The sequence below is a fragment of the Triplophysa rosa genome, linkage group LG25 (genome assembly GCF_024868665.1).
Source record: "Triplophysa rosa linkage group LG25, Trosa_1v2, whole genome shotgun sequence".
Classification (NCBI taxonomy): Eukaryota; Metazoa; Chordata; class Actinopteri; order Cypriniformes; family Nemacheilidae; genus Triplophysa; species Triplophysa rosa.
This window is the reverse complement of record NC_079914.1, coordinates 6755976-6772956: the sequence shown is the minus strand read 5'-3', so window position 1 is coordinate 6772956 and position 16981 is coordinate 6755976. Positions and strand designations below refer to the sequence as shown.

At 40.0% G+C, this 16981-nt stretch overlaps 2 protein-coding genes across 6 annotated transcripts in view; both read left to right on the top strand.

Annotated features, from left to right (window-relative positions):
• adcy9 (adenylate cyclase 9) overlaps nt 1-12921 on the top strand; it is a 31623-nt gene extending 18702 nt beyond the window's left edge. Inside the window, exons 2-10 of the mRNA XM_057325103.1 lie at nt 3937-4079; nt 4272-4379; nt 7052-7290; nt 7513-7615; nt 7988-8196; nt 8296-8455; nt 8705-8853; nt 9276-9302; nt 10447-12921. Coding sequence (XP_057181086.1) covers nt 3937-4079; nt 4272-4379; nt 7052-7290; nt 7513-7615; nt 7988-8196; nt 8296-8455; nt 8705-8853; nt 9276-9302; nt 10447-11710 — 2402 coding nt within the window. The 3' untranslated portion in view covers nt 11711-12921. The remainder of the gene's footprint in view (nt 1-3936; nt 4080-4271; nt 4380-7051; nt 7291-7512; nt 7616-7987; nt 8197-8295; nt 8456-8704; nt 8854-9275; nt 9303-10446) is intronic.
• Nucleotides 12922-15003: 2082 nt separating this feature from the next.
• Nucleotides 15004-16981, top strand: part of crebbpa (CREB binding protein a) — a 45037-nt gene continuing 43059 nt past the window's right edge. For 4 of the 5 annotated variants that reach the window (XM_057325111.1, XM_057325109.1, XM_057325110.1 and 1 more), the window contains exon 1: nt 15004-15800. In XM_057325111.1, the coding sequence (XP_057181094.1) occupies nt 15722-15800 (79 nt within the window). In that variant the 5' untranslated portion in view covers nt 15004-15721. The remainder of the gene's footprint in view (nt 15801-16981) is intronic. The other variant, XM_057325108.1, reaches the window with a different exon arrangement.

Below are 16981 nucleotides of genomic sequence, written 5' to 3'. Positions count from 1 at the left end.
ATAAACTATTTACAATGAATGCTGCAATATTTCTTGAAAAAATAGGCATTGTAATTTTTTATTTTACTGGGACTTTAAGTTCATGTTTTTATATCAGTGCATACAGTGCAGACGCAGACAAATCCTCGACCATCACTCGTGTTGTATGTTAATCTGTGCAGCTCATTCATTCAGACAAGCAGAACAGCCAGATTACATTTAAATAACAGGATTCCGCATCTAGTTATATGGATTCAGTGCGCTGCGCCATTGATTATTGTCACACACAAGCAAGCACCACCACGACAAACACAATTCACACAAACACGCAGCTATGTCTGATGCACCTATTCTTAGCATAGACAGATTTTTCGTAGCAGTGTTATTATTTTTTTTTCATGTTACTTGTCTGATCGGGCAAGTAAAATTCTCACTCACTTGCCCATACAAAACATTCACTTGTCCTGGACAAGCATTAATGTCGAGCCCTGTTTACGATGATTTGTAATTCTGGTTGTTCACAGCTCAGGTGAGTTTCGACCAGAAATTACGACCTGTTTATTCTGAAATACATCTCTTGCGGCTGCACTCGAGGAGCAGGGCCAAGCTTTCCAGAAATGTTCCTGGAGGCTATACACTTGTAGATTGTTGGCAAATATGCGCAGGCATTGCCCTGCAGGAGTGTTAGCACTGACACTTAGCCTGTGTGTGTTTTGGGAGATTATACACGAGCGTAACTGGGTTAGTTTTTGAGCTTGTGTGTTTGAACAAGCTGATATTGGCCTGCCCTAATCGCTTTGTGTTTGTTTTTGGCAGTATTGGTGCGACAAAGGTTCTTCACTACACGAGGCATGTGTGTGTGCGTGTTTGTTGGCACAACAGAAGCGCCCATCTCCACACTTTGAACTGTGTGTAGTGTAAACATCAGTAATGACACAACCCTGCTCAGGTGCCCTCAAACACATTTGTGCACCCGTATTGTGAAAGTTAAAAGATTATACGAATAAGAACTTTTGAACCCTTTGTAAATCGTCTGGGTGCATGCATTAAAGTGTCTGCTTGACTGGCATGTTATTGAAACGCCTTTGGATACCTTTGGATCTCAATGGGAAAGTGTATTGTGACAAGTTTTCTGAGACCGCATCAAATTTCGTAGTATCTTGGATAGGCTTGTTGCGATAGTCGGTGTCACTGGTGATACACGGTGTCCACCCGCCTACCGATTACATCACTTTTCCACCGCGGCACCGACTCCCACCGTCATTTATTACTATAATCTTTATAGTAATAAATCACTTGGTTTAGTCAAAGACTAAACTACAATTGCATGGCTGCTGCATTCAGCGTAAGCGGAACAAGTGTCGCGGCAAAGATCAGCAGCAGGAGTCCGATTTTATTCATCATCTGAGGAGAGTGAAGTGCTGACTGACAAGACGATGGCGGAGGCTTTTCTGGCAAAGTACATGTAGTAGAATATATAAGCACTCTTGTCAAGAGCCGGTTAAGGTTAAATTCTCTTTTTGTTCTAATTTTCAAAAACCGGTGCTTATTGCGGCAACCCGGAGCGCAAGGTCTCTAACATCCACCAGCTCCGTGATGTCGTCATGGAGGAGTGGAAGAGGACTCCAGTGGCAACCTGTCTTCGAAGCTCTGGTGAACTCCATGCCCAAGAGGGTTAAGGCAGTGCTGGAAAATCATGGTGGCCACAAAAAATATTGACACTTTGGGCCCAATTTGGACATTTTCACTTTGGGGTGTACTCACTTTTGTTGCCAGCGGTTTAGACATTAATGCAGGGCTTAAAGTTTTCCGGCACCGTGCCGGATCTCCGACTTGCGGCGTTTGACTGCGGAAAAAAATATTACCTTTAAAAAGCTTATTGATATAAGTTCGAGTTCATAAGTTCGCCTACCAATGGTATGATAGGAACACGGCTATCACTCTCAACCAAACAAACATTACTAGCCAATCAGAATTAAAATGAGGCGGGTCTTGGTTGCCATAGTGGAGACTCACGTTGGAGAGTACGTTAGCAAGCGAACAGTCGGCAGGATGGAGAGTAAGTTTATAAAGCCCCAGCTTTTAAGTCCATTATGACAAATATGACATGCACAAATTGGAGACTGTGACATAAGGATCGATAACTTTGTGTTGTTTCGGCAAATCATCTAATCAGACCTCCACTTCTGCGCGTCACACATGCGTGCGCACTAACTGCGATTGAGATATCAAGGATCGATTTCTAAAGCCTCTAAATCGTTTTCCAACTTTTTCACAGCTTATTGCACTTATCTCACAGAGTTAAGTCATAAACATCATTGTTTTTGTCTGAAGTGAGCGTAAAAAGTTGAGAAAGAAAACGAATGTCAATACATTAGTGACAGCAGCCTCCTGCTATTCTAAGTGGTTGATATATGACTCAAACAAATGAAAAGAGAAGCACTCACTGCTGACTCCGTAACCTTTGTAGCTTTAATAGGAATTTATGTTGTTTTCATTTCACACTTTGTAGTGCAAAATTTGCCAGTAGGAGTTTAAAAATGGAAAATAAATCTGCCTCCACTAATCATTATATAAAAAAATGAGCTCAAAAAGGAAACTTTTGCTTTTTTGAGGGCTCATTTATGCTAACCTGCTTTGACCATCTGTGATCTCATTACTGTGTGTTGTGGATGTGACTTGTGCCATATCATCGCCATTAATACCTATGAAACTAATGATTAAATTACTACTAGAGCACAAAATAGTTTAGTAGAGTACAAAATTCATCATAGATCTGGTCACTTTATTTTGCTCTCAAAATGCCACCCTCGATAGGCCAAAAAATGTGAGTCTTGTTTTCTTTTTAAAAAGTAGGATTTTTATTATGATGAATTTGGTTGAATTTGGTATGTTAAGCTATGTTTTTACATACCATAATTGCATAAAACTATGGTTTTGTGGGTTATAATTATGCCCCCACTTCTTTTGAATCATTCTGTGGTCCATACACACATGGCATACTATCAAAGTTTAAGAAACGTCTGTCTGAGACGCTCAAAAACGGCATGTTACTAGTTAGTTTCAAGGGAAATGATGTTCTTTTTTTTTGTTTGACAAATAACCCTGCGTATGTGTCTACTCTGGCAAACCCTGCAAAAAGAAAGTTCAGCCTCAGGATTTTTTTTGCTTTAACCCCTGTTAGTGGCTGTTTGTTGAGTTATTTTGAGGGGAGAGCAAATTGACACACTTATACAAGCTGTACACTCACTACTTTACATTGTAGCAAAGTGTCATTTCTTCACTGTCACATGAAAAGATATAATAAAATATTTACTAAAATGTGAGGGGTGTACTCACTTCTGTGAGATACTATATTTAACATAAACGTTTTTCGTTTCGTATTCCTTTCTTATTTATTTCTTTCTTATTTATTTATTTGTTGCACAATGTGTGCCGTGATTACTCGTTTTGTTAATATAGGCAACTTATCTAACGTAAATGTTTTTTATTTTCATTTGTTTTTGGCTTGATGTGTGCTGTGATTATTCGTTTTGTAAGGTCTGTGTATAATATAAACAAATGTAATTTATAGTTTTGTGTGTTTTTATTAAGAAAGATATTGAACCCACCATTAATTCAAGCAATTGCCGTTCCCGAATTGCTGCTATTTTAAAACTGAATGTAAAATGCGTCATGCGCAGGGCCGCATCTTCGACCACCCCACAGCAAACCCCCCACCCTCGGCGTCACTGGTACAACCGGTGTTTTATACGCCGATTAACCGGTGGGAAAGTTCCATCACTGCAACATCCCTAATCTTGGATGCTTGATAAAGACCAATCACAATTCACTGTGTACTTAGTCGTATATTGGACACTTTCTTTTTGTTTGAGGCACTCTAATTTTAAGAGCCATATCACTTGTAAAATATGAAACATTTGCATGTGTGATTAAAGATGTGTCTGTTGTTTATAGGTCTAAAGACGTACCTGATCTCTGGTCGAAAAATGGGCTCACAGTGCAGCTGTTCCCAGGTCAACTTGTTAAATCCTTCCCCCCACATGCGCACTCCAGATCTCGCACACTCCAGAAATGCAGAACATCTCACGCACAACAAGGTACTCCCTCCCTAACACACACATGCCTTAAATTATACACTTAGGGGCGTTTCCTCAAACAGGTTAAATTGGAGCATTTAAGTAGGTTTTATGAATGTGGCTTGAAAAATCGCTACTGGCGTGCATCTTGAGACAAAACAATGGCACTGATATTTTAGGGTATGTCTTTATTTCATCACCGTCTCTCCACAGTCTGGATATATCACCCGCAACGTCTCGGTGGATGCTGGTGGGAATCCAATAGCAGATGATGCAGCTCAAAACGGTTGCCAGGATGAACATTGGGCCAACAGCAGCAAGGTACATAACGCAGAAAAAATCAAACCGACACCCAATGGCAAACAAGGATCACTCATGGCACTGTTAAAGCATATGCGTTGGCTCAATGTGGATAAGGAAATGTTAATCATTGTATCCAAATAATTTGATTTGATCGTTTAATCAAATGTCAGATTTTGAGATCGCTGTGGGTGAACGAGAATTCAAGTGGGTGAAATAAACCTTTAGGCCTACAGTTTGTTGAAAAGGGGTCATGGATATCATATACAGTATATAGGCCAACTTTCGATACCACACATGGGTGTTTAAACCACCAACTATTGACATCTGAGCTATCAGTATGGTGAAAACATTTGGTAAAAACCAAAAGGAAGCAGGCAAAAACATTTTTTAGGGCTGTTCCACGATTAATTGTGATTGATCACGTCCAGAATAAAAGTTGGTGTTTATAATGATATATGGCTGTGCATATTCATTTTGACAAAAGCATGCACATACATGTACAGTATATATTTAAGAAAAATATAAAAATCAATAAATATTTATAAATTATTTGAATTGTATGTAAATATAAATATATTCATGCAAATGTTCCCCAAGTATATACAGTGCACTCCACTATTATTGGCACCCTGGGTAAATATGAGCAAAGAAGGCTGTAAAAAATAAATCTGCATTGTTTCTCGTTTTGATCTATTATTTTAAAAAATCTACAAAACTCCAACGTTTCATTGAAGGAAAACAATTTGAAGTAGGGGAATATCACATTGTAAAAAAATGTTTTTCTTCCATACATGTTGGGCACAATTATTGGCACCCTTGTATTTAATACGCTCCGCAACCTCAATTTATAAGAAAAACAGTGTTTTCTTTTCAGTCTGATGAGGTTTGAGAATACATTGAGAGTCATCCCAGTCCATTCCTCCATAAAGGATTTCTCCAGATCCTTCAAATGTTGGTGCTCCCTCTTCTCCAGTTCATCCCACTAATTTTCTATAGGGTTCAGGTCAGGGAACTGGGACGGCTATGGCAGGATCTTGATTTTGCGTTCAGTGACCCATTTTTTGTTGATTTTGATATCTGTTTTTAACCAATGTGCTGATGGAAGATCCAACCACGACCCGTTATAATTTTCTAGCAATGCAAGTCAGGTTTTGATTTTTTTATTTATACATGCCATGTATCTGAACAAGATGTCCTGAACCTCAGGTATAAAAGTAGGTCCACATGAAGATCTGACGGTATATTTAACTGTGGACATGGGGCACTTTTTTTATCCCTGTGTGCACCAAACCTATCTTGTGTTATTGCTTCCAAAAATCCTGGTTGAAGTTCCAGTATGGCAAATTAATATGGTGGAGTTTACTTTTGCATGAGAGCAGAAGATTTGTTTCTTGAACAGTGTCCCAAACAACTTGTGGTGATGGAGAGGCAGTATTCCTTTATTTAATTTTTTCTGACACTAAAATTCAACTCATTTCTGCAATTCTCCATCTGTGCTCTTTGAAGAGACTTTGGCCACTCAAATTCTTCTCCTCGTTGTGCATTGAGACAATATAGACACACATCCTGTTTCAAGCAGATTTGCATATCCAGTCCATTAAAACTTCTTCATTATTGCCCTGATGTTGGAAATGGGAATTTTTTAAATCCACTTTCTATTTTGTGTAGCTCAACAATCTTTTGCTGCACATCAGAACTATATTCTTTGGTTTTACCCCTTGTGATGAATGATTAAGGGGCTTTGAGCTTTGTGTTACTTAATATTATTCTCCTGTGAAACAAGAAGTCATGACTGGACAACATCATGTTTCTAGTCACCTTGGTGTGCTCAGAAAATGTAAATATTAATGGGAATACACTTGGGAGACATTTTACTCATAAGAATTTCTAGGGGTGCCAATAATTGTGGCCAGGGTGTATTAGAGAAAAACATTTTTTTTCACAATGTGATATTCCCCCCACTTCAAATTGTTTTACTTGAATGAAATGTTGGAATTTTTTGACGTTTTTAAATAAAAGATCAAAACGAGAAACAATTCAGATTTATTTTTACAGCCACCTTTGCTCATATTTACCAAAGGTGCCAATATTAGTGGAGGGCACTGTACATGTGTGTGTGTATGCGTTTATAAATACAAAATAAATATGCATAGTACACAGACATATACTGTATGATATGAACACAAACTTTTATTCTGGATGCGATTAATTGTTCAACAGCCCTATTTTCAATGAATAAAGGCTTACATTTCTAGTATGGTCCTTCATACAAATTATTTAGTCACTGAGTAAAATGTGAATTTTTGTTTGTGTGTCATCCGACAAATAATCAACATCCAAACAACCAAAACAGTCTAGTTTTCATTTGTCACATTAAACATGACATCGACTTTCATTTAAAGTTCCCTGAATTGGATTATCCCTCATACTAATTTTTGTTCATCAAAATGTCAAATTTAAATGTTTTTTATAAAATATTTTATATCCTGATATAGCTTGAATGTTAACTATATGCGATCCATGAATATGCAAATTAGTCCCCGTCTCCACCCAGTCACACTAGCTCTCCTGTTTCACATGTGTGACGTAATTGGTTATAATGTGTAGAAAACACATTTTGGTTATGTGACGTAGAAAACTGCAGTTTAAGCAGAAAATACAAATTTTACCACCTGCTTTCTGTTCCACAGTTCCCAGCAGGCCATAGCCCTAAAACCCTAAACGGGCTGCTGAGCCCTTTGTGTGAGGAGGCAGTGAGAGTCAGCCAGTCCTCCCTGTGTAACACACTCCAGGAGAAAGACAGGAGCTGGGTGGGAAGTCTAGCCGCAGAAGGCTCTGTCATGGACCACTCGGCCATCCTCCCGCTACACTACAAAAACCTCCGGGAGAAGAGCGATGCTCACTTTGTGGAAGTGATAAAGGAAGATAGGTGAGAAGATCGGCTGTTTATTGGTTTATTCTGATACAAGTGCATTGTGGAATATTATGGGCCGCATTCTTTCTATAAATGTGTGCTGTAATGGTACTATGGTACAGGGATGTATAAGTCGACAAAAATGTCTGAATTGTTAATGCATATACGGTATTATGTGCAATGTTCCTAAACATTTTTGTTTGTATTCTTTTTTCTTATTCTCAATCGCTGCACCAGCTTGATGAAGGATTATTTCTACAAGCCACCCATTAACAAGCTCAGTTTGAACTTCCTGAAGAAACCTCTGGAGTCAGCGTATCGCACCAGCTACCAGGAGCAGGTATATAATTATAAATAACACATTGTTTATGGGACTTTTATAACCTCACACAAGCCTTTTTGCATTTATACATTTGCAAGTAAGTATCATTTAGTGTGTGTAATACTCAGTTTACATTGTGGAGATTGCTGATTGATATTTGGTCATACACACAGAGTTCGAACCTTACAAACCTTACAACAATGTCCTCTTCTTCAAGTCAGGTTTTGATGTATTTTACAAAAATTGAAAATACACACCCTTACCAAAGCAAGTATTTATTGTAGTACAGTTGAATCTTGATTTTATAAAATATCCTACACTGACCTCTTCTGGTAATTTTACACACTGCAGTATCACTAGCTGTTCTGTTCCGTGGGTTGTTTCTTCCAGGTGGTGAACCACTTGCCAGTGCAGACATTTGCGAGTCCTGTGTTCAGTTCGTTACTCGATGTTTTGCTGTCTTGCGCCGTCTTCCTCGCCCTGACGGTCGCCTGCTTCCTGTGTCATCTCTTTACCACGAATATGCCAATCGCAACCACACTCAGTCTGGCAATCGTCTCCACTCTGTTGGAGCTGGTGGCTCTTGTACTGTCTATCCGGTTAGTTGAATGGTGGAGTCGTCGAAAATAACTTTTTGAAGAGGTCATGAAATAAAAAACGGTACTTTCTAAAAGTTTACAATTTCTCCATTTCTACAGTATGACCCTTTACCTGGACAGTACACAAAACTGCATCCAGTCTTTGCTGAAGATGGTGTCTGGCTGGCTCCCACGTCATGTGATCGGGGCTGTGCTCGTGTCACTTCCTGCTGTGTCCGTCGTTTCGCACCTGGCGTGCTGTTTGGAGCTGCCCATCCAGGTGAGGATGAGGTGACCTTGTCAACCACCATCAACAAATTGTGTACATTGTATATATCTCTGAATGTACTGCACTGACAAGAAAATGAGGCTATATTAAAGTTATTATATGAATATTATAAGTGCAGTTTTCATAGCCTCCTATTAATTGAAAGACTATGAGGAATTATTTTAATATATAAACAGTTTGTAAACGCGTTAATGACCCACTGTTCAAAATACATGTTCTTTTCTCTACTTTTTTCCTCAGGTGACCATGTTCCTGTGCTGTGCTCTCATTATTGCTATTATTCAGTACTGTAAATTCTGCCAGCTGAGTTTCTGGATGCGCTCTGCTCTGGCAACTGTAGTTGGGTTGTCTTTGCTTGTCCAGCTCTACAGCGCCACCATCAGGGCAAGGTCAGACATCCACATTGTTTGTTGTCTGTTAATGCTATATACAATCTGCCTATACAATCTGTAGGATTATAAATCTATTGGGTGAGTGTTCATTGTAAAGTAAACTGTACATTTAATCGTTTACATGATCGTGTGTGTACATTAGTGCAGTAGAAATCTGTGATGGCCTCAGTATGGCCTGTCAGTTTTTAATGCACAGTTTTTAATGACTTTTCTAGTCTCTCATTCACATAAAGTTGACCAATTTGTAACTTTTTGACCATCTCGCTACTTGCTCTGCTGCAATTCCCCACAATCCCCAGTTCAAGTCTGCCAATTAATTGAAAATCATCTCTGCACTAGTGGACATGAATGCTGATTGTCAAAATGATACAGTTACAGTAGACAATTATTGTTTATAATAACAGCTGTCTTTTTTTCAGCACTACCGACAGCTTCACGTCTTTTGGGTAAGTGTTTCTTTGACTGCTACCTAAGAAATAGCCCTGTTGCTGACTCAAAACTGACATTGGTTGCCTTCTTTAGACCGAGCATTCCTGTAGCTTAAAGATGAGGTAACACGCAGTTTCTGCCAATCTCATATTAATCTTGAGTACCTATACAGTAGAATTGCATACTTCGTATCTTCGAAGAGTATTTCGTTCGATCAAATTTATAAAAGAGAGATACAGCTGTACGATTATTTCTTGGAAAAGACGGCAGGCAGGGGGGACGGAACTACAGCACAAGCACACAACACATCATCGCATTATCCCTTCGTGATGTTTACATTATGCATGTACGCACCGATTGCCAACAAAACACAGACATATGACTTAGTTTGACTTACCGTGTGCGGTTTATGTCTGGCATCTTTTAGCGCTGGGACTGCGCCATCTATCAGTTTCAAACGATCTCCATATACAGCGTTATATCCACCGTTTATATAACACTCATCACCGAAATGCTGTGAGCAAACAAACACAGCTAAACTTCCGTCAGCCGAGTGAAGCGCCATTGATGGGCATGCTGCTCTTTCTCACGCTGGCTTGTTGACTCGTGAACATGCTCTTTCTCTCAGACTAACGCGTGGGCATGCTCTTTCGCTCGGTAGATGACGCATGGGCGTGCTTTTCAGGGAGAATGGCCAATAAAAGAAATAGGATCCCTGTTACGAAACAGGGATCCAGACTCCTAAAAAACTTTCAGAAACAAGTTGGAGTGTTGGGGGAGTGTATCGAGCACAGAAATACTACATATGTCCAACTCGTTTTTTTAACAAGTTGACCATGTTAAGAAGCCAGCAAGTTTAACAGTGTAAATGCATGAAATAGCATGTTACCACATCTTTAAAAAGTTGAGCAAGGAGCTCTTCGCAAAGCAAATTCACAGACCTTAAATACAATAAAAGTTTGGATAAGAGCAGTTGTTAAATGTATAATATTACTATTGTTGCCTTTCTTTTAAATATTCTCACATCTTCAAACATTTCTTATCTTACATTGAAGAGTGTAACTTTTACAAAGTCTCTTTACAGCTGTGTTATGGTTAATCTGTATAAATTAAAACACTGCTCAGTAAAATCTGATGAGCTTCCAATTTATTTGGCTCCAGGAAAACTAGTAACTCGAGTGCCATTCAGGCAGGTGGGTTGGAGGTGGCATCCACAGCACTTGACCTGCTCGTCCCGGAGACCGTGCTGTCATTCATCCTCCTGCTGCTGCTGATTTGGTTCTTCAATCGAGAATTCGAGGTCAGCTACCGTCTGCACTACCACGGAAACGTGGAGGCCGACAAGCACCGTATAAAGATCCAAACCTTGCGAGATCAAGCTGACTGGCTGCTACGCAATATCATTCCCATCCACGTCTCGGAGCAGCTGAAGGTAAACCAGAGTTACTCCAAAAATCACGACATTGTGGGGGTTATCTTCGCAAGCATCGTCAACTTCAGCGAGTTCTACGAGGAAAGCTACGAGGGTGGAAAAGAGTGTTACCGTGTACTTAATGAACTCATTGGAGACTTTGACGAACTGCTGCGGAAGCCTGCGTTCTCCAATGTGGAGAAGATCAAAACCATCGGTGCTACCTACATGGCGGCTTCAGGGCTAAAAGGGCAGCAGTGCCAGGAGCAGACGCATCCGCACGCCCACCTGCGTGCCCTCTTTGACTTTGCCCTTGAAATGATGCGTGTGGTGGACGATTTTAACAAGAACATGTTGGGCTTCAAATTCAAGCTACGGATTGGCTTTAACCACGGCCCCCTAACTGCCGGTGTCATTGGCACTACCAAACTGCTATATGACATATGGGGGGACACTGTCAACATCGCTAGCCGCATGGACAGCACGGGAGTGGAGTGCCGCATACAGGTTAGCGAAGAGAGCCACTGCGTTCTCAGCAGAATGAACTACGCCTTCGATTATCGTGGCACTGTAAACGTGAAGGGTAAAGGTCAGATGAGGACTTACCTGTACCCCAAACTTAACAAAAGCAGAACGGGGTCCACGCAGAGCCTGGAATTTCAAGGTCAGGTGGATGAGGCCGCTGGGCATTTAGAACCCAACACAACAACGTCTAGACCACTAAATCCTCTGAAAACTTCTCCCAATGTTGCCTCTATCCGTGGCCACGATGTGCCTAAGGGCAGTGTATTAGGCCCATCTCAGATTACCCAGGAGTTACACCAAGACAATAAGGACAGTTTTCCTGTCCCTGGGCTCCAAGAGGATTATGAGAGTTCTTTTCAAGCACCATCGCTAATTGGTGCACAACCTCCGTCAATAGCACAAATGTACGCACCATTAGCCAGACCAGAGACACCTTTACAGGTAGAAGAAGAAGCAGATGAGCGAACAAAGCTCAGGGCTGTAGAGTGATTACGATTTTCTCCTCACCTCGGCTGACCGGGGTTTCCTTCCTCAAGAGCCAATCATCTGCTCATATCAAAGCTCTACTTCCTCCAAGGGGCTTTGTCAAACACAACTGATGGCGTTACAACAAGCAGCATTTTTTTTACCTCTGTTGGGTGTATGTGTTAAAACGTGACCTTAAATATTGAAAAATTGGTGTGGTAAGAATCTGCTGTGTGGATCCCAGTGTAGCACAGAATGGAGGGGGAAATAGGCGGAGTTAATATTTCTCAAGTTCTCATTTGTTTTTTAATCGAGAGCAAAGTGCCTTCAGGATAGATATGTAGATATGAACAATTACGTCAGCATGGGTTTTTGAAAAGATGTGGATGGTGGAAAGGCTGTTTTACGACGTAATGTATTTTGCAATATTCATTTCTTTCAGTATTTTTTCTGTCGTCGAGACACATATTTGAAAAAGTGCCAGTTGCTCGTGAAGAAAGGGATACAGTTTGTGTATTATAGTTTAGGGTTAAATATCAAAATGAAGGGAAGAAGAGAGAAAGACAGAAAAAAGAGAGATGGGAGTGGATGGACTTCTTACGTTCACAATGGCCATATTGATATTTAGTGTATCTGGCAGCAAACAATGTAGCATTTTATCAAGGCAAAATTGGTTCATTCACAACATAAGGAGAAAAGCAGGAGGGCGATAAAAAACCGTGTGCATACGCCATTTGTAATCCATATGAATTTAAGCACATACAGAAACCATTGAACTGTGATGCAACCAAATATTTTTGGACCTTATTGATTTAGTGTTTTCACTGTTAATACAGTTGGACAGGCCCGTGTTTCTCTTATCCCAAGCACAAATACCCATTTTCAGCCAATGTGGTAGAGAAATCAGAGACGAAACTATTAACAAAGCACTTGTGGTATTAACACAGCAGAAAGAGCTGCTAAACTCCAACCAATGAGGCCTTAAACCGGACAGCCCAAAAATGCTGTGCTTGGTTAAACAGTTTAAAATGCATTGATAACTTCATTCAGTGCCTCAAACTTGTTCATATCGAAACAATGCTCAGAATAACTTGTAATTTTTCACTGTGATCATCCCAGCAGAGCCCGAGTTATCACCGTAGTCTTTATCGATCACCGTACACTTGTGATACCTGATCACTCCATGACCTTGAGAAGAAGAAAGTTCTGCTCTGATGGTGCAGTCACTGTGCACTTTGAGAAATATTTGCAGGTTTGGTGTAATTTGCTTCTGCCACTGTTTCTCAGTACATTTGTATTTTATTTGACCTTTAAAACAACAGATTTATATTTTATTCCATTTTTTCACAGCAATGAAACATGCTTGTAATATAACGAAGCATGTATGGTGTGCGCTGGGAATTTGACTGCAGCTCTTTTTGAGTTTTGGCCGATTTGTTTGTTGTAAATGTGAACAGAATGACATGCCCAGAGAATCTCAACATTTTACTTGTGTACCTGTTTTTTGTTGCCTTTTCATTTGAAATAGAATATTTTACAATGCGTCTCACATTTCAGAGGAAGCAGAGATGTAACAGGTCCTCCATTAGTCCAAACCAGTTGGAGCCGTGTCCTCTGCCATCGTGTGTAAAGAATAAGCTGAGGTTGGAGGAGGGATCATTGAAGTTTTCCAAGATTTGTTTACAGAACAATTATTAGTTTGTTCTCAAAAAATGGAAAAATCCAGTGCCTTTTGGTGGAACTTCTTTATTTGTAATACCGGGTTGATAGTAGCTGGTTTTGGTGTCTGAAAGTGGCATCAAAAGACGCCCTGATATTTCTGAACACCTGCAATATTGTGTTTTTGTATCATAACTTTTTCCTCTTTGATGTGAATTATAATTCCAGTTTTTTTTCTTGTACAGTTTATCTTAAAATTTTCGTGATGGAAAAGGGATTTTTCTTGTTGATCGTATTTTGGTGCACTGCTCTTAAGCCAACACATTCACTTATGAGTAATTGTATCACTCCATTGGCTACAGATGACCAGTGCTGACAGTATTGAAATATAATTTCTTGTGCATAGTATTTGGTTTTGTATTAAATGCTTTCGTATTTATAGGGGCTGCGTGTGAATCCCCGTGCAGCCACAGAGCCTAATATCAAAACGTATTTATGAAAGGGAGCCACTTCAAGCTGAAAGTCCCGATTTAAGCTAACTGTATCGAAACACGCACCTATTTGTCCTCTAGATATGGGGAGCATCAAAGCCTAAAAAAGTGCCTCAGAGTCAATTCTAACTTGTCTTACATTATTTTAAATGATCTTAAATCCTTTTGGGTTTTCTGATGTGTTGACCCTTTGAACAACAACCTATCCTTGTTTGTAATTAATATCACCACAGATTTTACAACATTCAGTTTGAAAGAAATAGAATAATTTGTAACAAGACATCTTAACGATGTAAATCTAATGCACAAAACTGCTAAAAGTGTTAAAAAGAGGTGCCCTCAAATATGACTTCACATGCTTAAACCGTGTTTTGTTTTATTTGTGCCATATGGGAATATGTTTGTGTACCAAATAATTTTTGCAGTGTGGACAGAAGCTGCAAGACAGAGCTGTGGAATGTGGGCAGGATGTTGATTTGTTTCTTTAGAGCAGCACATGTTCTTCAATCATTTTGTTTTTATGCGCATGAGACACAGCGGGTATTGATTTATTAGCCATTATATTCATGCAAAAATGCATAATCTGTATAAATTTGCACAAGTGCACTCACTTTGTATGTACATACCATGTATTGTTTTGATTTTTATTTTTCAAAATTGATAATACATGTGCCAGATTTTGACAGTAGAGAAATAATGAAAAGATATTGCAAATTGTGTGTGTGTTTTGTTTGTACCAAAAGATGTGATGCATGTATGTTAATTTAATCTCACAAAACAAAAAAAAACGCGTTTACTGTTGTGTTATGAATTTAAATGCACATATGCTTAATAATAACTTTTCATTTGAGATCAAACTATTTGACTTTTTTGGTACGTTAAAATGATTCATCATAAGCCTTAGACCGCATATCAAAACATCACTGCTAGTGCACTTGTTTTTATTGTCGAGGTTTTAAACGCGCCAGATAATTAAATACACGATTTTAAATGCGAATAACACAATGATTAAACTGTAAATGACAGAGCGCAACGTGCTCATTTGTGATCGTCTGCTGCCCCCAGCGGCTGCACGGCGCCTTCACAGTAGGTTTGACGTAGGGCGTGATTGCGCGCTCGCTCACCCTCCCCCTTCGCTCCGTCTATCTGGAAAAAGAAAAAAAAACTTTTTGTATCGAAGGAATCAACAGCCGCCATCTTGTCGCGGCTCGGAATCAGGATTTCGATAGAGCACTATTTTTTATTTTTGGACGCGGAGCACACTAATCGAGGTTTGACGACATCCTTCGGCCGAAAATGACATCTTTGAATCGCCGCGAAGGAATTTTTGGCGAAAAATCCTGGATTTAATCGGTGTTCGTCGGCCACAAAACCCTCGTATATCTGATTTCCCCTTCAGAGCGGCGCTTGCGTGCGTATCTCACTCCGACCAGTTATTATAGACAGGCAGCGCCGAGGGGACTATCTTGCAAAAATATCTAATTTTTATGCACTCGTGCATTTTCACGCGGATCCAAACGGTTTTTTGCACGGATAAAATAGACGTCAGAAAATGGATCGCGTGCCGATGCAAATTTAACGACGCCCGGATTCCTGTGGATACTTTCATTAGGATTTTATGTCGAATTCGTGGAAAGGAGGCGTTTTCTCTCGGTAATATAACGATGGTAATGTGGGTGTTGGGTGTTGGATTATCATGGGGTGAATGGTGGTGGCGACGCGGGGCGCTGTTGCTGCTTTTTTGAAGAAATCCTCCGCCGAGCCGCTCCACACTCCCCACATCTTTCAAAAGTAAGGTAACATCTGTTTTCTCCGACGAAAGGATCCTTCACTTCCACAACCCCCCTCAAAATACCCGGCCAGGAGCGATTCTTCAACCATCGCGATGGCTGAAAATGTGCTCGATGTTGGCCCGCCAAACGCGAAGCGAGCGAAGCTGACAGCACCTGCTCAAGACGCACCAGGTAAAAGTCCACCAGGCCCGTTCCAAATCTGCCTAATATCCCTCTAATAAACTCTTAATAATCACTCATTTATACACCATGTCTCGTGTAACTGTCAAACGAGCTCAGAAATCGCTCGGCCCGCCTCCCTGGTTGCAGTTTTACGCAACGCACTCACTTCATGGCCGCGTCGTAAAACAAAGTAAACTGTGACGTTACCTAGATGGCACGTTTTGTCATCGTATATTTGTTTAGTAAGTTATCAAGTCGTATGTGGTAAACTAGATGCTGAGTTTTGAAGCAAGAGTGCAGATTATGATTCACCTCCTCATATTTTGCGTAGTTTGTTTCTGACATGGGTGTAAATGTGCATTATGCAATCTTATGTAGTAATGCATTATATCTCTTAATATCAACTAATGCAACAATGAAGTTTGTTGCGTAAGTGCGTCGACTTTGACGTGTTGGAGAAATGGTAAAACTGACAGATGCAATGTATTGCATCAGTTTGTAGTCAAGCATTACAAAAGTCATGGCGTCTGTGCTTGGGGCTTATTTCAGATCAGCACATGAAACTTAAATGTAGCTGTGTTTACATCTGAGCTGGTGTAGATGTAGCTGATGCTGTCCCAGAGTAGTTTCTGAAACTGAAAGTTTTGATGTATGGTCGATATGACAGTCTTATGACTTGTTGCAATATAAAACTGAGTGCAATCAGTGCATGAAGCAAAACAAGTGGTCACCAATTCCATTTAAACTTACCCTGACTAAACTATAGATCCACAACACCATTAAACTAAATTTAAGTATGTTCTTGTAAGTATGCAGTTATGTCTCAAGTTTGGACACCTCATCTTCACCGCTGCCATTGACCACATGAATTGCTCTAGTGACCCATGCGGTTTGCACGGTACATATTTGCATCCTGCTTGCCATGGTTCGCTAATAAGCACTCAAATGTGTTAAAAGCTGTCAGGTGGCATGTACAAGTCGTATAAATGTTATTAAGCCATAAATTCAGTTATACAGAGAATATAGCCCCTCTTTATACTAACTGGCGTGTAATTTGATTGATTCATGTCTGGAGGCAGCTACTGTGTTTGAACATAAACATTTTAATGTTCAGTTTTTGGTTTAGAAACCAGTTCTCCTACTTCGGCACTCGTTCGTTTATAAAGTAGTGCTATTTTATAATTATAATT